Source organism: Theropithecus gelada, chromosome 9, assembly GCF_003255815.1.
Source record: "Theropithecus gelada isolate Dixy chromosome 9, Tgel_1.0, whole genome shotgun sequence".
In the NCBI taxonomy this organism is placed as follows: domain Eukaryota; kingdom Metazoa; phylum Chordata; class Mammalia; order Primates; family Cercopithecidae; genus Theropithecus; species Theropithecus gelada.
Window position 1 is genome coordinate 75,465,428 of NC_037677.1, and position 22,876 is coordinate 75,488,303.

A 22,876-nucleotide genomic window follows, 5' to 3' on the forward strand; every position below is an offset into this window, starting at 1 on the left:
GATGTCTATTAGGTCTGCAGCAAGCAGAGATGAGTTCAATTCCTGGATATCCTTGTTAACTTTCTGTCTCGTTGATCTGTCTAATGTCGACAATGGAGTGTTGAAGTCTCCCATTATTATTGTATGGGAGTCTAAGTCTCTTTGTAAGTCTCTAAGGACTTGCTTTATGAATCTGGGTGCTCCTGTATTGGGTGCATATATATTTAGGATAGTTAGCTCTTCCTGTTGAATTGATCCCTTTACCATTATGTAATGGCCTTCTTTGTCTCTTTTGATCTTTGATGGTTTAAAGTCTGTTTTATCAGAGACTAGTATTGCAACCCCCGCTTTTTTTTGTTCTCCATTTGCTTGGTAAATCTTCCTCCATCCCTTTATTTTGAGCCTATGTATGTCTTTGCGTGTGAGATGGGTCTCCTGAATACAGCAGACTGATGGGTCTTGACTCTTTATCCAGTTTGCCAGTCTGTGTCTCTTAATTGGAGCATTTAGTCCATTTACATTTAAGGTTAAGATTGTTATGTGTGAACTTGATCCTGCCATTATGATATTAACTGGTTATTTTGCTCATTAGTTGATGCAGTTTCTTCCTAGCCTCGATGGTCTTTACATTTTGGCATGTTTTTGAGATGGCTGGTACCGGTTGTTCCTTTCCATGTTGAGTGCTTCCTTCAGGGTCTCTTGTAAGGCAGGCCTAGTGGTGACAAAATCTCTAAGCATTTGCTTATCTGTAAAGGATTTTATTTCTCCTTCACTTATGAAACTTAGTTTGGCTGGATATGAAATTCTGGGTTTAAAATTCTTTTCTTTAAGAATGTTGAATATTGGCCCCCACTCTCTTCTGGCTTGGAGAGTTTCTGCCGAGAGATCTGCTGTGAGTCTGATGGGCTTCCCTTTGTGGGTAACCCGACCTTTCTCTCTGGCTGCCCTTAAGATTTTTTCCTTCATTTCAACTTTGGTGAATCTGGCAATTATGTGTCTTGGAGTTGCTCTTCTCGAGGAGTATCTTTGTGGCGTTCTCTGTATTTCCTGGATTTGAATGTTGGCCTGCCCTACTAGGTTGGGAAAGTTCTCCTGGATGATATCCTGAAGAGTGTTTTCCAACTTGGTTCCATTTTCCCCCTCACTTTCAGGCACCCCAATCAGACGTAGATTTGGTCTTTTTACATAATCCCATACTTCTTGCAGGCTTTGTTCATTTCTTTTTCTTCTTTTTTCTTTTGGTTTCTCTTCTCGCTTCATTTCATTCATTTGATCCTCAATCGCTGATACTCTTTCTTCCAGTTGATCGAGTCGGTTACTGAAGCTTGTGCATTTGTCACGTATTTCTCCTGTCATGGTTTTCATCTCTTTCATTTCGTTTATGACCTTCTCTGCATTAATTAGTCTAGCCGTCAATTCTTCCACTTTTTTTTCAAGATTTTTAGTTTCTTTGCGCTGGGTACGTAATTCCTCCTTTAGCTCTGAGAAATTTGATGGACTGAAGCCTTCTTCTCTCATCTCGTCAAAGTCATTCTCCGTCCAGCTTTGATCCGTTGCTGGCGATGAGCTGCGCTCCTTTGCCGGGGGAGATGCGCTCTTGTTTTTTGAATTTCCAGCTTTTCTGCCCTGCTTTTTCCCCATCTTTGTGGTTTTATCAGCCTCTGGTCTTTGATGCTGGTGATGTACTGATGGGGTTTTGGTGTAGGTGTCCTTCCTGTTTGATAGTTTTCCTTCTAACAGTCAGGACCCTCAGCTGTAGGTCTGTTGGAGATTGCTTGAGGTCCACTCCAGACCCTGTTTGCCTGGGTAACAGCAGCAGAGGCTGCAGAAGATAGAATATTTCTGAACAGCAAGTGTACCTGTCTGATTCTTGCTTTGGAAGCTTCCTCTCAGGGGTGTACTCCACCCTGTGAGGTGTGGGGTGTCAGACTGCCCCTAGTGGGGGATGTCTCCCAGTTAGGCTACTCAGGGGTCAGGGACCCGCTTGAGCAGGGAGTCTGTCCCTTCTCAGATCTCAACCTCCGTGTTGGGAGATCCACTGCTCTCTTCAAAGCTGTCAGACAGAGTCGTTTGCGTCTGCAGAGGTGTCTGCTGCTTTGTTATTGTTTTCTGTGCCCTGCCCCCAGAGGTGGAGTCTACAGAGACAGGCAGGTTTCCTTGAGCTGCTGTGAGCTCCACCCAGTTCGAGCTTCCCAGCAGCTTTGTTTACCTACTTAAGCCTCAGCAATGGCGGGCGCCCCTCCCCCAGCCTCGCTGCTGCCTTGCCGGTAGATCACAGACTGCTGTAATAGCAATGAGGGAGGCTCCGTGGGTGTGGGACCCTCCCGGCCAGGTGTGGGATATGATCTCCTGGTGTGCCTGATTGCTCAAAGCGCAGTATTGGGGTGGGAGTTACCCGATTCTCCAGGTGTTGTGTGTCTCAGTTCCCCTGGCTAGGAAAAGGGATTCCCTTCCCCCTTGCGCTTCTCAGGTGAGGCAATGCCTCGCCCTGCTTCAGCTCTCGCTGGTCGGGCTGCAGCAGCTGACCAGTACCGATCGTCCGGCACTCCCCAGTGAGATGAACCCAGTACCTCAGTTGAAAATGCCGAAATCACCGGTCTTCTGTGTCGCTGGCGCTGGGAGTTGAAGACTGGAGCTGCTCCTATTCGGCCATCTTGCTCCGCCCCCTCTAGATTATTATTTCTAAAACTGCTCTCTCAGAGATCGCTAATGTGATCAGGACCTAATTTTATTTCCCTGTATATGAGGTTTTCTAACCACAGAGGTGACTATTTTCTGATTAAAAAATACATGTTCCTAAGAATTCAAATGTTTTATTATTACTTAATTCATGTGACTGATGAAAATACTGTAAAATGATTATACGCATTCTCCAAACTTCATTAAATAGTAAACAAACAATATGCATTCTCCCAACTTATTTTAGTAGAATTAAGAATCTCTAAACAATAGACCATAGGGGAAAAAAAATCAATAAAGACTATTCATTCTCCTCGAGAATAACGTTCAAAATAGATCACATGGCTAAGGAAAGCCAGGACTTCATTTCCTAAGAGAATGTAATAGACAGGATCACCCCAGTGCAGGCATCTTTTCAGTGACGCATCTGTTCCAATTGCTGAAGAATTCAGGTATGACTGCTCATGGAAACCGGATGGATTCACTGCTTCCTTTACTTATGAGCAATTTTCTTGCCATTATTCTATTAAACTCCATCAAGTGCCAAGTGTTCAAAGATCTGGATGCAAATGTGATCATGAAGAATCACACGAAAAGAATGAAATTCTAAAGCTTATTACCGTCAAGTAAATATTTCAGAATCCCCATGGAGCATACTTAACAACTATATTGTTAGTAACGGAAATAGTTTTCCTAACTTGGCTCAAGTCATTAACTATGACTTTCAGGAGAGTACAATCTGACAGAAACAATCATATGGCTGGGTCCTTTCCCTTGTGATCAATCATCAATGCTCCTTAACCTGACAAGAGCCACATCATAGTTGCCGATAGCCTGAGAATCTTAAGCCACCTGGATGACATCCAGGTGAAAGAGCTCAGGGCTCCTGGCCTGCTCACATGCTGAAAATTATTTTTCCTGACTTGCTAAAATCATGGATTTCTAGACCCTCTCTTTCTTCTTGCTCCTCCCCATGGCGTATATTTTTCTTTTTGTTGACAACAATCTAATGTGCCTGGAAACTGCTTCGAGTGCCGATGTTCCACTTGGGATCACTGTAATACTTTTGCAGATGGTTTGGAGCATTTTTTTTTTTTCTCAAAACAAGCCACGAACTCTAAAGCATTTTGCCATATTCCTGCACTGATATATAAAATACACTTGAGATGACTGCAGTCATTTTTTCACTAGACAGCAGTCATTAATTAACCTGGGAAAGAATCCCAATTCCATTTTTCCATGGCATAATAATTACCCCAATTATCCAACATACCCGTCTTAGTTTGGGTTTCCCCAAAAGTCACCTTGAGATAAGAATTTGGGTTAGTGTGGCACAGTGGACTGGGGAGGTGATCCCATGGAGCATAAGTTAGGAAGTGAGGAAAGCCTGACTGAGTAGAGAGAAAAACCATGGGAGGGGGTGGTATGGAGCATTCCTGCTGGGGGTCAACATCCCCAGGATGTTCTGAAAAAACATAAATAATGTGCTTCAGAATTGTCCCACAAAGAGAAGGGGAAAATAGGGATTTGTTTTCTGACTCCAGCCCTTCACTGGGTAAAGGCTGTACTTCGAGGCAGCTCTGCAGCAAGGTAAGTTTCCACAGGGCTGACATAGTGCTCCGGCAGAGAAGCACAGACTAGGCCCTTGAGATGAAAAGCTGTTGGCATGCATGGGAGATGTCCACTGTGGGTGAACTCACAGGTGGGCCAAGACCATATCAAAAGTATCTGCTACAGCAGCCCACCACCCAATTCCTTGCTCTTATCAAGTTACCATGTCCTGCTGACTCATCTTTCAAAAAAAGACTCTCTGATCCTCCTGTCATCAAATACAATCTACTATACTCATCTTTCAGTATTTTAACCCCTTCCTACTCATTATCTCCTGTGTCCACTCCGAAACCCAGGATTTTCGCTGTCTGTAGATGAGTTCTCACAAGGTCACTGGCTGTCACTGATCTCCTCTACCTGTCCAACCTTATTGGCCACCAACACTTCGAATACTTTCCCTTTCAAGAAATAGCCTCCTCTCTTCCTGTAACGCATAATGATTCTCCCCAGCTCTCAGCCTTTCCCACACAGAATGCCCCAGCCTTTTGAGATCCACACTAGAAATTATCAATACTTAAGGAATAGTTTCCTTAGCTGTGACTTGCAGTCTTCTCCTCCTCTACTCTCGTCTTGATGGCAAACAATGCCATTTTAAAGGTTTATTTAAAGCAAGTAGGGCCAGAATCCCCAGGCAAACTCTAAGTATCCAAAGGGCAGAGACTGAGATAAATGTTTCTTTCTTAAATTCCTCCAACACTCACTCTAGTGCCCACTAATCAAAGACCATCAGGAACACTCTTGTTAGTAAAAACATTGAGCTTTCATTCACTTACTACAGCAAGAAAGAGTATACCAAAGTAATTGGAGAATTTTAAGAAACTGGTGGATACTTAGGACACAATTTCAGTTTGTTTTGGGTGATTCCAAGAAAGGCTTAAGAAACTAGAGGCCAGGTTTGGATTGGGAGCTGTCAAGAGGTAGGGACAATTCATTGATTATCTTGGCAAATTTAATCTAGAAAAAAGAGGATTAAAGCTGAGTTGGAGTCATCATCGGTAAAGAAGAAGCAATCATTCATGTCAGTCATAAGAGAGGGATGTTTAATTACGTTTGTGGTTGGAGAGGGTCCTTGTCTCAGTCTTGTTTCAGACATACTCAAGAAGTAGGCTTGTCTGATTATTTATATTCTGCAAGAGGTATTTATGTTCAGTTGGGAACATTGTGGACTGTCAGCTGCCAGGGCCATTTTTCAATTTCTCAAAAGTTATTCAAAAGATACCAGAATAACTTAAATAACTGCTGAATTAATTTCAAATTTATCCTAAATCTAATGATAATGTAAACTTTAATTCATAATTTATCACTCTAACTTTCTGGCAGGCACTGTGCACATGGAAGGGAATAAGACATATTGGTCTTTGACATAGGTCCCTGAGCTCAAAGTCCAAAGAAAAGACAAATGTCTAGGCTGATGCAATACAAGCATGAAAAGTACCCAAATGTAAGTATGAATAAGGTGCTGAGCTGGTGCAAGAAACAGAGTGTTAGGCTCCATCTGGAGGCGTGTGTGAAGCTTTCCAGGAAGACATGCCACCTGGGATGGATGTGTGAGGATGAGTGGGAGTTGGCCAGCTGGAAAAGGGAGGGTGGAGGATGCCCTTCCACAGCAGACACAACCCAGGTAAAGGTGTAAAGTAGCATAATGAGTTGAGGAACAAAATATAAATCAATGTTGCTGGAGAAACTTTATTCAAAGCACTCAAAAATATTTCCAGGATATTTTTTAATGTAAGGTGCTATTTTGGCACCTCTTAAATTGCACAACACAGAAGGTGAATTTTGTTCTCAGTTAATTAAACTGAGTGTTAAAGAGAAAGTAAATCATACCAAAAGCTAAACACTTTTACATATGGATCCCATTCTAGAAATGGTGACAAAGTAGAAATGGAATATGAGCCAATTCAAAATAACATACTGAAGTTGATATGTCCTTCCCTTGAAATAATGGATTAAAAAAAAATTCAGAAACTTTACCCTAAAATTGGAATTCAAATCCCAACACATGGAAACAAAACCAAACAACGTATTGTATCATCTTTCTGTTATACCAAGAAAATTCAGAAATTCAATGGCTATTGTATAATAGAGTAAGTAATTTTCATATCAGGGCAAACATGCACATATACACGCACCATATGCGTGTGCATGTGCACACACACACACACACACACACACACACACACACATTTCCATGCTATTGAGGACCTAGTCTTTAGATAATTTATTTTGGAAATCCAATGGCCTTAATGTTAATACATACTTGTCTATAGTCCTTCAAAAATTAACACATTATTAGTATTTAAGGTCAATTCATTTCATTCTAATTTGAAATAGAAATTATCCATCAATTACTTGTAAATAAGCATTGGTGGCAAGGAAGGAACAGTTTGGGCAAGACAATTAAACAGTAGAAAAAAACAATGTGAAAGTCTAATTTTACTAGGAAATAAAAATGAAAAAGTACTATAGTCTGAATGTTTACATCCCCACAAAATTCCTATGTTGAAACCTACCCCTAATGCTAACAGTATTAAGATGTGGGGACTTTGGAAGGTGATTAAGTCATAAGGGCTCCATCCTCCTAAATAGCATCAGAGCCCTTATAAAGTGATGTGAGGGAGGTATTTTGCCCCTTTTACCATGTGAGGACATAGAAGGTGCCACCTATGAGGAACAGGCCCTCTCTGACACCAAATCGGCCAGCACCTTGATGTTGGACTTCCCAGTCTCCAGAACTGGAAGCGATAAATTTCTATTGTTTACAAATTACTCAGGCTAAGGTATTTTGGTATAGTAGCCAAAATGAACTAAGACAGCAACTCACTAAAATAGGGAAAGAAAATGAATAAACCAACAAAAGGGAAGGGCAAACAATTCACAGAGTGATATAAATAAGTGTTCCACAAACAGATTAAAAGATGCTCAACTTTTCTATTAAGAAAGTGCGTATGACAACATGAGGTTTTTTTTTTTTCCCCACTATTTAGACTGACCTACGACAGGAAAGCACAGTATTGGCAAAGAGGAGCGAGAACAATTGTTTCTCTTTCCAGAATCCAGCCCCTGCCTAGTAGGAGTTCAACAGTCATTTGAAAGGACAAGGTGACAGTCCTAAAAAATATTAAAGTTACTCATATTCTGTGGCCTAAAAATTCTACTTGAAAGAATTTATGCAACATAAAAAATGTGTAACAGTAGGCAAATAAATTTGAAATTCATTGTAGACAAAAGAGAAAACAACCCAATGTCATCTATCTGTTGAAATGTATATTACAGCCATATCTCATATACACATGCAATGGTATTTCATGCAGCTACAAAAATAATGGTATTACTGTTTACGTGCTTATATAGAAGTTCTCTGGTTATTTTTTAAGAAGAAAAATCCAATGGTAGAAATGTGTGTGTAGAATAAGCCCTTTTTAATAAGTGAGTTAATACATAACTATTTGCATAGATCACAGAGCCAAAAACACGCATATGCTGTGTTCTCATTTTATTTTTATTTCAGGCAGAATTTATTTTGCTTTAGGAGTAATTTCTGGCAACAAGATATAAAGGGAATGTAACTCCTCATTCCTGAAATCTCTCCAATATCTTTTGATAAAAATGTCAGTGCCAAGGTTGCATAAAAATGTAATAATAAACCACAAGCCATACTTTAATGGCATAAAAATGACTTTGGAAAAAATGAAGATGCCACTATCTTTTTTTTTTTTTTTTTTTTAGCTAATGAGAAATGCAACACGGTGGCTTCAATATTGTTTACAACTGTAAAATGCCTTCATGAAAATAATTTAATTGCCCCTGACAGGCCTGAGAGATGTCCCTGAATTCTGTCCAGCCATGCCATGACTGACAGAACAGAGGAAAACCAGGAAAAGGTCACACATGGTTTGAGAAACCACCAAAATGTGGTGTCCATCTCCTGGCCGAGACAGGAATTTACGGCACCATTGTGGTGTTCAAAAACTGTCAGAAACCTTAGGAATTGTCACAGTTATCACAAGTACACATTCCAGCAAAGAAGAATGGAAGACAGAGGCAACATGAACCGGGAGGGTAGAAGGTCTGTCCGCCAGCACTGAAGCAGGCACAAAGGCATAACGTGAAACATTCATGGAGAATTAAAAAAACAGTTGAAGTTGCATAATTCAACTATACAATTCAACACTGATTGCAAACTGGCTTTTAAAATGTTTAGACCTATCACCCTACTGTGTTTTATCTCTTTTACCAAAATTCTGTTAGTTCACCTATTTTGTTACATATGTATTTTCTTCCTTCTGTAGTCACATTAAACTATATTCTAATGCAAATGCTACAAAAAAGGAAGCCAGGTAATTGAGGCACCAGGCTGCATGAACTGTTCTAATGGGAATCCAGTGTTATGAAGACACTATGGATTCTAATGGGAATCCAGTGCTATGCTATCCTGATAATAAGCCCACTCCTCTAGTTCAGCATTTCTCAACCTTGAGCTACTGGCATTTTGTGCTAGATGATTTTGTGTTGAGGGGGCTGTCTTCTGCAGGGTAGGATGTTTAGCAGCATCCCTCGGCTCTACCCTCTAGATGCCAGTAGCACCCTCTCCCAGCTGTAACAACGAAAAATGTCTCCAGATATTGCCACATGATCCATGTGGAATAAAATCACCTCAGGTGGAGAACCACCATTCCAGAAGAAAGTTTATAAATCCCAGTAAAATCCTTAATGGGTCTCAAAAAAGGAGTAAAGGAAAGAAAGGTACCATGAAGAACAACAATAATAAAAATAAATGTAAGCTGAACATTTTTAAAAGATGACATCCAGCACACTTCTAAAAGTCAGGAAAGGAATTACCCAAGAATGCCTTTCTTTTTGAAGAAGATACTTAAGAACCAAATGTAGTTTAAGTCTGAGTTTTCTTAAATAAATGTGTTAGTAAATCTTTATTTTTGTGTGTGACCACTCATCATTAGCACTTACGTGCTTGCTTCTTACAGAACGGACAAGATTACCGTGTCTCGAATTTTGAAACCAAGGTTTATATCCAAACTACATCACTTATAATTTAGTGGCCTTCATCAAATTATATCATCTTTCACATTAGTTATTAATATACATACTGGGGACAATAACACTCCTTCATGTGGGTTATTGTAAAGACTAAAAGAGATTACAACAGGCAACTATTATAAAGTCTATTACAAAACAGATAAATAATCAATATTTTCTCCTTTCCTCCTCATACAGTTTAACAGGTAAGAAAAGAACTGCAGATAGAAGGGATCCTAGGACATCACTATAGGCAGGAGGACATAAAACATCTGTTCTGGAAACAGGAAGATTGAGGGAGAAAGAGCCCAAGAAAGCAGAGAGCAGTAGTCACAGAGTCACGCAAGCTAAGAAAAATCCAGACGCGGTCCAGTCGTCACCTGGTGTTGAATAACTGGGTGTGTTTTATTGTTTAATTCAGACATTTTCCTCACTTTCCGTTTTTAAAATTTTATAAAATTTTTGATTGTTTCTTAAGAGATTTTGTGGTGCTTTTAAATGTATACATTAAGGAGTTATTCTTGATCATACAATATTATCTTTGCATACAGTATATTTTTAAATGCTGATACAAATGCTGTGTCCAGTATCTATGACTATTTTTTTAAATATAGACTTTATTTTTCAGGGCAGTTTCTGGCTCACAGCAAAATCAAGTGGAAAGTACAGAGAATTCCCACATGCCGCTTTCTATACATGGGCACAGCCTCCCCGGGTACTGTCAACATCACATCAACTTCAAAACCTGTTCTATGGGCTTGACAAATGTATAATGACGTATATTCACCACTGTAAATCATACAGAATAATTTCACTGCCCTACGAATGCTCTGTGCTCTGTTTTCCCTCCCACTAAGTCCCTGATAATCACTGATCTTTTTACTGTCACCAAAGTTTTGCTTTTTCTACAATGACGTAGAGTTGAAATCATAAAGTATGCAGCCTTTCCAGACTGGCTTTTTTCACTTAGATTGAAAACAGAATCCTCCATGCCCTTTCACAGTTTGATAGCTCATATCTTTTTAGCACTGAATAATATTTTATTGTGTCAATGTACCACATTTATTCATTCACCTACTGAAGGACATCTTGGTTGTTTCCGAGTTTTGATAATTACGAATAAAGCTGCTATAACCATCTGTTCCATGTGCAGATTTTTGTGCAGACGTAAGTTTTCAACTCCCCTGGGTAAATGCTAAGGAGTGAGACAGCTGCATCATACGATAACAGCATGTTTAATTCTACAAGAAACTGCAAAACCATCTTCCAAAGTAGCTGTACCAGTTTGCATTCTCACCAAGAATGAATGAGAGTTCCTACGGCTCCACATCCTCACCAGCATTTGGTGGTGTCAGTGTTTGGGATTTCAACCATTCTAACAGGTAAGTAGGGATATCTCACTGTTCTAATTTGCAACTCTAATGATACATGATGTTGAGGCTCTTTTCACATGCTTATTTGCCATCTGTATATCTTCTCTGGTGAGGTGTCTGTTAAGATCTTTGATCCACTTTTAAAAACAGGTTGTTTTCTTATTGTTAGGTTTTAAAAGTTCTTTGTATATTTTTGAGTAAAAGTTCTCCATCAGATGTGTCTTTTGCAAATATTTTCTCTCCATCTCTGGCTAGTCTTTCTGTTGATGTTTTCACTTTTTTACTTACTTTCTCACCTCTCTATTCCACTGAAAATTTGTTTCCTTTCTAAGTTACGGGAAAATATCTTTTCAAAAAAAAAAAAAAGAAAAGAAAGAAAACTACCAGATATATTTGCTTATTTAGGCTTGAGAAGATAACTGAAAAGCTGAGACCATTTTCCTCTCTGACCCTGGTACAGGAGAGAGAGAAAAAAGATTGGAAAGAACAGCTAGTTTGCAGCAGTTATAAGATAAGAAAACAAGCCAATACCTGGGGCCTTCAGAAGAGAAGAAGGCAGAACTAGCTGGAGATCAAGAAATGAACCCAAGCTCAGGTCCTCAGTCTTGCTAATAGGTCACCGAACATGAGCTGTCTCACCTGTAAAATGATGTGTGCACTGTGTGTGAGTGTGAGAAAATATGTATTCAAAAAGGATCTCAAATGTGCATATTTGGCAGTATCTACAAATACAGTTATTCATGTAGAAAGATATGCACTGAAAAATTGAATATTTAAAAATACAGTCTTTTTATAAACTTTTTATTGTTTAAGTATACTGGAATCTTCAAGAACTGGAATGGCCCAGGTCTCTGTTCTCCTCTGAGTGGTCCTATTTAGACCATGCTCTCTCTAGCCAGTGATTATTAGTACATTGCATACAACTTACTCAACTCTTGGGGTGAATTTCTACTTTGGGCCCTCAATTAGCATTCACCAAGTGATGATCTTAATAATATATACCAAAGTTTTAAGTACAAAATATTCTGGTTAGGCACAGAGGTTCATGCCTGTAATCCCAATACTTTGGGAGGCTGAGGAGGGAGGACAGCTTGAGCCCAGGAGTTTGAGACCAGCCTGGGTAATGCAGCGAGACCCCATCTCCACAAAAATTTAAACATTAGCCAGGTGTGGTGGCTTGCACCTGTAGTACCAGCTACTTGGGAGGCTGAGGCGAGAGGATCACTTGAGCCATGGAGGCCAAGGCTGCACTGAGCTATGATCACGCCACTGCACTCCAGCCTGGGCAAAGGAGCAAGTCCCTGTCTCAAAAACAAGAACAACAACAACAACAAAACCACACATTTTTCTACCCAGAAGAAATACAAAGGTCCTCAGGTATGTTACAAACGTATTTTCAAATATTTAAACCACACATACAGAAAAAACCACACACACACATATACACATAAAAGAAAACCAACACAACAAGCAATTTATAACATATTCTGGGTTTATTTTCCTTCCAAACTCATTTTTTCAAAGTTATTTAAATTAATGACATATCAAAAAGTCTCTGCCTAAGGAAATAACACATGGCATGAAATATCAAGGTAAAATTCAGAGGCAAGCACTTTTCAAAAATGTACACACCTTTGAGTGATTTTGTCTTTTTAAACTGTAAAATCCAATTTCCCCTGAAAAAAGAGGTGTTGTCTATAAGACATGCTAACCTCAGCCTACCTTCAAATCTCTGTAATCTCCAAGGACTGAGACATTATGAAATTGGACTGAGTATCATTAGCTAATCTTGGCAATGGTTGCTGAAGAGATATTATTATACATTATGAAACTTCCTGGAATAGGGAAAAGCACCATGAAAGGAATTTTCTCACCCATGTATGGGTATGAAAGGGCATTTGAGTACAGTGATTTGGAGTTCTGGAAACAAACAGACCTGAATTTGGGTTTGAGGTCTGCTACTTACCAACTGGAAAACCATGGGCAAGTTAATCTATCTTTACCAGCTTTAGTTTCTTCATCTGAAAAATGAAAATACTACCACCTCACTCATAGAGTTGCTCCGAAAATTTGAAAAGAATATCTACATAAAATATTTAACATAGTGCCTGACCTCAATGGGTTTCAACAAATGGTAGGATCCACTTACATAATTGCTAATTATGTAAATAAATACTAATTAAAATAACACAAACAAAACAACTATAGTCTGGAGGTCTACCAGGAGGCTGTGTCTTGTTAAGTCTCATTTAAAAGCCTACTGAGAATGGCACCAGAGTTTCATTCATTCAGGTGTCCTGTGAATGACAATGGTCAGGTCGTTGTCCCTAAGTTTCTTTCCACTTCCCTCATTAGTGGAGGCAGTCATCATTAGGACTATTCAGAACCACTAAAGAAGGTTTAGTCACAATCATGTCCCACATTTTTTTACTTAAGGGGTCTATAGGGAAGATATCAGTGTGGAGAATTTTCATAACAGTGATTATCACTCACATGGGAAGGCAATAATTCTAAATCTTGTTCCTACATGACACACCTTAGGGATATACATTCCCATCCGTATTAGTGGTTCCACTGTTTCCACGATTGAGTTGAGGGCTCAATCTACAAACAGTTACTGAGTGCCAACTATCAACTGGTTACAGTGTTAGGGATGCAGTGATTCACAAAATCCACAGGCTCCTTACCCTTTGGAGAGCTGACCACTGAGCACCGTGTTCTACAACCTTTCATTATCATCCATTTTATATCAAGACCTACTAACGTATTTGCGCACAGGTGTATGTTTGCACATAAACAGAGATGCATATAAAAGTTTTACTAAACAATACGCTTACTGGCCAGGCGCGGTGGCTCACGCCTGTAATCCCAGCACTTCGGGAGGCCGAGACAGGCAGATCATGAGGTCAGGAGATCAAGACCATCCTGGCTAACACAGTGAAACCCCATCTCTACTAAAAAATACAAGAAAACTAGCCGGGCACGGTAGCGGGTGCCTGTACTCCCAGCTACTCAGGAGGCTGAGCCAGGAGAATGGCGTGAACCCGGGAGGTGGAGCTTGCAGTGAGCCGAGATCGCACCACTGCATTCCAGCCTGGTGACAGAGTGAGACTCCACCTCAAAAAAAAAAAAAGAAAACAAAACAAAAACAAAATACCCTACTGAAATAAGCCAGGTACAGAAAGACAAATACTGCATGTTCTCACTCATATGTGAAAGAGAAAAAAGTTGATCTCACGGAAGTAGAGAACAGAACAATGATTACTAGAGGCTGGGAAAGCTGTGGTATGGGAGGGTGGTATAGGGAAAGGTTGGTTAACTGATACAAAGGAAAGATCTAGATTGGAATAATAAGTCCTAGTGTTCTATAGCACTGTAGGGTTATTACAGTTAAATATAATTTATTATATATTTTCAAATAGCTAGAAGAGGATTTTAATGTTCCCAACACAAATAATAATAAATGTTGGAGGTGATGGATATGTTAATGACCCTGCTCGTGATATAGGAGTTAAGAGAAAACTACTTAGGCAGATAGTGAGGGTAAGGAAGTCCTCAGTAAGATTTTCCTTTTCATGAAAGCAGCCCCCAAATCATTTTCTTGTCTAACAAAGAGCAGCCAGTAAAATCGAGCTGCAAACATAGACAAGCAAGCTGGAAGCTTGCATAGGTGAACGCCGGCAGCTGTGCCACCAGGAAAAGACCACCTGGGGGCTAGGTAGGTTCAACATGGCAGCTCCATCTTCCCCTTTCCTTGTCAACCACGTGCACAGTAAGGAGCATGCAACATGGCACAGGCCAAGCAGAGACCCCATTTGCATAATAAAAGATTAGGGTCAGGTGGCCAGCTTCTTCACGTGCTATGTCACACCTGGTCCAACCAATCTTTGGGCCCTATGTAAATCAGACACCATCTCTTCAAGCCTGTCTATAAAATCCTGTGCACTCTACTGCAGGCTGGAAGTTCCACTTGGGCACCCCTCTCTCTCGCAGGAGAGGGAGCTATTCTCCTTTCTCTTTCTTTTGCCTATTAAAACTCCACTGTTAACTTCACTCTATGTGTGTCCGTGTCCTTGATTTCCTTGGCATGAGGCAACGAACCTCAGGAATTTACCCCAGACAATGACGCTGCTTCACTTGGAGCATTACATCTGGTATACATGTTTTGAAATATCATACTGTACTCTATAAATATGTAAATCAATTAAATATTGGCCAGGCATGGTGGCTCACACCTGTAATCCCAGCACTTTGGGAGGCCACAGGGGGCAGATCACTTGAGGTCAGGATTTCAAGACCAGCCTGGCCAACATGGTGAAACCCTGTCTCTACTAAAAATACAAAAAAAATAATTAGCTGGCTAGGTGCGGTGGCTCATGCCTGTAATCCCAGCAGTTTGGGAGGCCGAAGCGGGTGGAATACCTGAGGTCGGGAGTTTGAGACCAGTCTGATCAACATGGAGAAACCCTGTCTCTACTAAAAATACAAAATTAGCCGGGCGTGGTGGTGGGTGCCTTGTAATCCCAGCTACTCGGGAGGCTGAGCCAGGACAATCGCTTGAACCTGGGAGGTGGAGGTTGCAGTGAGCCGAGATTGTGCCATTGCACTCCAGCCTGGGCAACAAGAGCAAAACTCCATCTCAAAAAATAATAATAATAATAATTAGCTGGGCATGGTAGTGTGTGCCTGTAGTCCCAGCTACTGAGGAGGCTGAGGCAGGAGAACTGCTTGAACCCAGGAGGCAGAGGTCGCAGTGAGGTGAAATTGTACTACTTTGCTCCAGCCTGGGTGACAGAGTGAGATTCTGTCTCAAAAAATACAAAATAAAAGTAATTTAATAACAAACAATGCCCTCACACTCTATTTTTTTTAACCTACTTGGGTTATTTTACTACTGGCTGCGACCCACTAACCTAACACCTGACACACGAATAGGCTGCAACCCACCATTGGAAACACTTTGGTCCAGCATGCCATGCCCTGTCATGCATTTTCCCTGCCCTCAGCCCTTTACGTGCAACTATGTTAAAGCCCTCAACTAACTAGTTCACTATGAACACCCAAAAAAAGTGTAAGCATAATCAACAAAACATTTTTTTTTGGAAAAAACAAAATGAACTGTCTACTATTTTTCTCATGCTAACATTTTCTATTAGATATCTACTTGTTCTGATAAAATGTAACCAAAAACAATAAAAACTCATGGAATTCTACAGATTCTTTTGTTGATTCTGGGAGGAAGAGAATAGTTAAATATGGTGCCAAATTGCCTCCAAACCAGGAAACATCAAGCAACCCAGTCAATGCCTCTCATTCCTGCTAGTCCTGGGGTTTTATAAGTCATCATGCAACTTGCAGGGATTAGTTCCTATCACTTGGTTGAACTCGGCAATAAACCTTCATTCATGCTGACCTCAGTTATTTGAAATTTGGCTTAAAAACTTTAAACAATTTTTTACTCACTGTTTTAGTCTGTTTTCATAGTGCAATAAAGAAACAGCTGAGATTGGGTAATTTATAAAGGAAAGAGCTTTAATTGACCCACAGTTCTGCATGCCTGGGGAGGCCTCAGGAAACTTACAATCATGGTGAAGGGAAAGCAGGCACATCCTACATGGCAGCAGGGGACAGAGAGCGTGGGAAGAAAGAACTGTCAACAGTTTTAAACTCATCAGATCTTCTGAGAACTCATTCACTATCATGAGAACAGCGTGGAATTAAACCACCCCCATGATCCAATCACTTCCCACCAGATCGCTCCCTTGACACATGGGGATAAAGGGGATTACAATTCGAGATGAGATCTGGGTGGGGACCCAGAGCCAAACCATATCATTTACCGTTTACCTTCGCCAGTCTAAGAAGAGACTGATAAGCAGACTAAGAGCAAAAGAAGACTGTGAGAAAAATGTTTACCTGTTTAAGAAAACAAACTTATCTAGCATCATGAAGCTCACAACACAATATACCAGTGTGATGAATTCTCATTACAAATCATTTTTATCTATTTCTTAAAGCAGATCTGGCAGGACTTCTATTTGGCAAAACAATCAAATTTGTTAAGAATGCAATTTGTACTTTAATGAAGCTGCATTTATTTTAAAATACTAAGGCTATGATTCAGAATAGCATGTTAAAAATTTTAATGAGTGCTTGAAGTTATTCTGTTGGTAAGGGTGTATGGTATTAAACACCTTAATCCTTAAATACTGATTTCACAGGCACAAACCTCAAATTTTTCAGTGTAAAGGAGACTGCTCTAGTATTCTCACTCTAAGAGTTGGAATCAGTTAGATTTTTTATCCACTTAAAATAAATTTACGTTATACAGAAGAAATACCAAATAATGCTTTGTTTTTCTTAATTGTGACCCTCTTTAAGACAATTCTACATTCACTGATTTAAATGTCCATTATACTGAACCTTAAATGCTCAGTTCTCTCCAGCTCTAATGCAGATTCAACCTTCCAATAATTTCCAATACTCTAGAGATGTTTTAAAAAATTCTAGGGCAAGGCCTCGAAAAATTACCAATTGGGTACAATGTTCACTATCTGTGTAACAATAACACTAAAAGCCCAATCTCCACCAGTATGCAATAAACCCATGTAAAAACACATGCACATGTACCCCTGAATCTAAAATTTAAAAAAGTTTAAATAAATAATTCTATAGTTCCTTAGTTTATATCACAAAACATGCACTTACCTAAAATGCCCTGTGCACATGAAAATATTTCTATTACTCTTTCCCCCACTACATTCCATCTAGAATAGTCACAGAAGAATGAAGGGGGAGTGAAAGGTAAGAAAAGTGAGATAAGAAAGAGAGGAGGGAAGGGAATGGACAAAAACTAGATGGTCTTTTATCCAACATTTAGCACAGGCACAGAACAATGAGGTTGTCATCACTCTAAACTAATCCACGTTAACTGACTACAAAGATGATAGAACAGTGAAATTAATGCATCCATAAAAAATGTAGTTCTATAGATGCCAAGATGGGCATTATCCAGAAGTGATTGTAGAAGGACTCTGCCTGTTTCTCAGTAGTGGTTACCCACTGCCTTCAGAACACGTGGTCTTCTTGGTGACTAAATCATGATATTTCCATGTCAGATAGTGAGATTTGTGTTTCCTCACAAATGTCAGCCTGACCATAAGAACAAGCAGTGAAACTTGTTAAATATAGCAGCTCCCAGTACCAGCCTCAGAACTACTGAGCCAGCATCTTTAAAGGAGAAGAATCTAAACTCGCTAACTGATGGCAAATTCAGGTTGTTGGCTGCTTTTCTTGCCAGGCAGCTTCCTACCAGCTCTTCAAGCGAGTGAGCCGTACGGCCACTCACACAGCAGCTCTGGATATAGGATTAATGGCTCAAAAAATAAAGTTTAGACAGAGCTATCGAAGCTAATTTAGGAAACACAGGACTAAATTCCAGTAAGGTAAAGAAGGGGTAAAACTGGTAACAGTGGCTATGAAAAATGTTTGTCTAGGCTCAAATATTTAGCCAACACACATTTTAGAAACTCAAAAGTGACATGCAACACAAACCTATGGCTGTACTGTCTCTCTAGCACAGCCTGGGGATTATGTGTGTATTCCAAAGTTTCACATCACCATGGGATTTTGAATGTAATTATCACCCAAAACATGGCATGGGTCCCTAAATACATTTCTATTCTTGGGTCTCCTGAATAATAATAGTCTGGAATGAAAAAGCATTAAATACCAACAATTCCTTCCTCTACAACACTCAGGGGTGAGAAGGAACGGCCACATCAGATGAAAGAGCAAATAATTACCTTCTAACATACCTCCTGCCATTTTCAATTCACATGTATTAAATACAAATTTTGGTCCAAAAATTGCATCTCTGAAGTGCATCATTTAAAAAATAATATAGGTATACACATACCAGGGATATTAGCCAAGAACTGATTCAGCAGCTGTGTGCTTAAATGATAAGAACAACTCAAGTAAATTCTGAACAGTAAATTCCTCTGAGGCAAACTTCTGATTCTCTCTCTTCCATGTTCTCTTTAAGTGCATTCTGTGCATCATATAGTAGTATATACATCCATAACACTTCATGAATAATACAAAATAAAATGATGCCTGTAGATCCAGGCCTGAAGGGATCAATTCTTAGGCACAATTCCAAAGGTTAATTTTAACCATGTGGAAATTATGTCAAATGCCGTAGAATGTACTGCTGAAATATTCTTAATTCCAAAGCAAAATATATAATCAAAATGTGCAATATAGTTGGCCATTCTGAATGGGTTAAGTGCCAATGACAAGAAACTAATGAATAAAATCTATTCATCTCCGTATTTTCTGAAATGTCTAATGTTGTCACCACATTTTGAACAAAAACTAATCAGTTCTCAGTTTCTCAGGATAATGGCATAGGGCAGAGGAAAACAACAGCATGGATACTGCAAGAGAATAAGACATAAAAAGTTATCTGGAGTTGTTTTAATGTTCACGTTTCCTTGGGGATTTTCTTCGGAGACTGATTAAGCTGCATTTTTATTAGGCTAGTAATAAAGCTAATTTTATTCTTTAAGTAAAAATGCCTGACAATAGGGAAAGAATATTTAGTCTACATTCAAGTTCCAATTTACTCAAGTAGTAGGACAGAAATTTATAAATGCTGCAAATAGCTAGATAATCCATGAACGGCAGTTTCTTCTTCTGCATAATGAGTACAAAACATTCCAACATACCACAAAAATTATTGAAGATTAATTAAGAATACATTCTACAGCACTTGAGAAATACAGGTTTATACAAAGATACAGAATTGCACTTGCAAATTCACCATGTCTTCTTATGATTGTTTAGCATATAAGTTCCCAATTCCTTGCCGCCCATGATAACAATTAAAAAGGTAACAAGGCTGGGTGCGGTGGCTCACACCTGTAATCCCAACACTTTGAAAGATCAAGGCAGGAGAGTTGCTTGAACTCAGGAGTTTAAGACCAGCCTGAGCAACACAGAGTGAAACTCCGTCTCTACAAAAAATGCAAACATTCACCAAGCATGGTGGTGCGTGCCTATTGAGTCTGTGATGGGAGGATGGCTTGAGCCTGGGAGGGTAAGGCTGCAGTCAGCCATGATCATGCCACTGCACTCCAGCCTGGGTGACAGAGTGAGACCCTGTCTCAAAACAACAACAACAAAAAGTAACAAGATAGGATTTTCTATAGGATTCCTGTCAATTCAAGTCCAGCTAACAACACTCACTAAATAACTAAAATAATTTTTATTCCATGTGATGAGTTAACTCTAACGAAATGCAATTAAAAGAAGGCAAACTGGACAGAAGTAAGAAAGGAAACTGAGAAATCTTGCAATGTTATCATTTAGCAGTAAATCATGGGGAGAAGGGGCAGCAAATACGAAACTAAACAGCAACAATAAGAAAGCCAGACCATGATGGATAATGTTCAGACTGCAATTATTTTTTAATTGTTTTATGGTATTTGTCATTATATCCTGACAACTACATGCATCTGTATTCTTCTAATGAAATATACTCAACAAAGTTTGTTGAGACTAAGGTCATATTTTAAAAACTATCCATAAAAATACATACTAGCAGGTCACATTTGAAAATACTACGTAATCCAGGGAGAAAACTAAGGAGGCCTTTATTTTCATTTCTGAACATCTATATATTGAGTAGTGTCCCATAGGGTAAAACCAGGCAAGGGAAACACTCAGCCTAAAAGGGAAATCTAATGGGTTCTTTGCTGTCTGACAGATGAAGACAAGCAGCACTCGAGACCTGAAATCTAAGGTTCATATCATACTGGAAGGAAAAAAAAAAGCAGCTATTAAACCTGTGTAGTACACAAAAAAGAACTCTGAAATATAAACAATAGAAATTTATGTGCTAAAAACATGTGAAGAGTTACCATGACTCATGATATCAATCGAATGAGCACCCTTGAAATCACAGGTTGCTGTATCTTTTTACATTTCTATCATAATGTTAATAGTTAATATTTTTCTGTTGTTGGATAAAAACTATATATTATTTTTAATCACGAAAATCCTCCTGAAAGACTTCTACTTAACAAATATTTTGGGACAAAAGTGTTAAGAATAAAGGTTAGTTTTCTCCCCAGCAAACCTGCAGTGATTCCATAATCTCAGTTATCAAAACCACCTATTTCTCGCTCTCTCACAATTTACCTTTCTTGGATTTGGCTCCAATCTTCAGTTTTGACGGCCAAGCAATCTGCGTATTTGTTTCCTCCATGATCTGTAACCAAAATTGAGAGAAATATTGACTCAATTAAAAACTTGTATTTACAGATAAGATTTTTCACACACAAAAAAGTCTATTTTCAAGTTCCTAGCTTCATGTTGATACAAAATGATCTCATTTGAAAACAATGCAAATAAAAAAAAACCCTTGGGGGGAAAAAGATTTTTTTATAAGCCTTTAATCTATTAGAAATATTCAAATATATTTTGTTACTCCCAGTGTTCCTCTCCACGATGCTTCAGAATTTTAACACAAAGACCAAAAAGTACATGAACAAGTAATTAACCCAACTTGATGCCAGAACCGTCAGAGATGCTTGTGCTGAATAAAATTCCCCAAGACAATTGCCAAGGGATTGCAACACACCAAACATGATTCCTGTAATACAAAACTGCATGAGTTAGACCATACTAAATGAAGATTTTTTTTCCCTGGGGGAAAAAATAACTTACTTTGGGCACATTTGTATTTCATTAAAACTGATGAAAACCTTCTAAATGCGACATCATGTCGTAAGACTGCATTCCCCATCATCCTTTTCCTGGTTCAGAATGGCATTTTTGCCAAAGGTCCTTCCCACTTGCACATGCAGCTAACACTGGCTAGGAGGTCTCAAGACCTAAATGAGTGGAAGCACCAGGACAAGTGAGGGAAGCAACGACTGCCCAGCAATGGAAATGGACAGTAAACAAGAACAGGATTTAAAACGTGCATCCTTTGTTCCTCACTAATTTTGCATGAATTACACAAAATTAATGTTTGCTCATGTAACACAAACATAGAATTAACCAAACTAATAGGGCAAACTACTAACCAATATGCAAACAGAAAAAAAAAATCATTCATTATTTTAATCACTTGAATTAAACTAGGATAATACTTATCTTTAATATGGATTGAGAGTTCATTAAATAAATTAACGGTGAAAACAACTTAAACACATCAAGAGTGCAATGAATAATAAGTACCTTTTTCTCCTCAGTACTGGCTATGTACCAGGCACAAGGAAAGGGTTCACATGTATCATACTTCATTGAACCCCCTTTATCATAATATAAAAGGGCTTCCAGCAGATGTTTCAGACTGTAAGTCCACATATGCATTTTGTCTATTCATTGTAGGGTTTTTTAAAGTTTGAGCCAACATTTTTAAATCTGGGAATTTCATAGAAAAATTCAGATTTCTGGTTCTCTGGAAAAACTTGGCAAATTTAGCACAGACAGCTCACAATCCCACATGGCAATGTTTGGCTGGCACTGAGCAACAGCTATCCCCTTCAGTCAGGGTCAGCAGGCTCTGAGCTGCTCCCAGTCCCTACTGTGTCTCTCTGAGGTCAAAGGCCACTCGCCATCATCATCATGGCATTGTACTGCTCACTTGCCATTTTATCATGGTGTTTGCTGTTTTTCTCAGAGCAATATTTCTCTACACCTATGGCTCTATTAAAAATTGAACAAAAGTAAGGCCACACTGTCTTCACTAAGTCAAGGTACTGGTCTGGCCCTGAAGGCAGGTGAGCTCGTTACCTTAACCATACAGCACCTGGCCCCAGCTGCTGCTTCTCTCATTCATGCCTGTCTCTGCTAATGTGTTTAGTTGTTTGCGCCATTAACTTGGTTAGTTAAGTCTAAACCAGTAGTAAAAAATAAAAAATAAAATGTTATTTCTCAACTCCCTCAGTATCAGCCATGATGCCACCCCAACAACACGTCCAGCAGGCTCCCCTTCTGAGCTCCTGCATTCACTGTTATCTCTTCCCCACAATTTCCCATCCCCGCCCCTTCTCATGCTCAGACTTCAGCTGCCATCTTGTCCAACTCCTCATCCTTTTCTACTCTCACACCAACCCAAACACAATTATTCTTCCCACCTCACTGTGTTTATTTCCCTCCTAACCCTTATTGCAAGTGGAAAT

At 39.3% G+C, this 22,876-nt stretch overlaps 1 protein-coding gene across 2 annotated transcripts in view; it reads right to left on the bottom strand.

The window, feature by feature from the left end:
* The window catches only part of BICC1 (BicC family RNA binding protein 1), a 333,570-nt gene that overhangs the window by 115,574 nt on the left and 195,120 nt on the right, over positions 1–22,876 (bottom strand). For both annotated transcript variants that reach the window (XM_025397700.1, XM_025397701.1), the window contains exon 3: positions 20,886–20,955. In XM_025397700.1, coding sequence (XP_025253485.1) covers positions 20,886–20,955 — 70 coding nt within the window. The remainder of the gene's footprint in view (positions 1–20,885; positions 20,956–22,876) is intronic.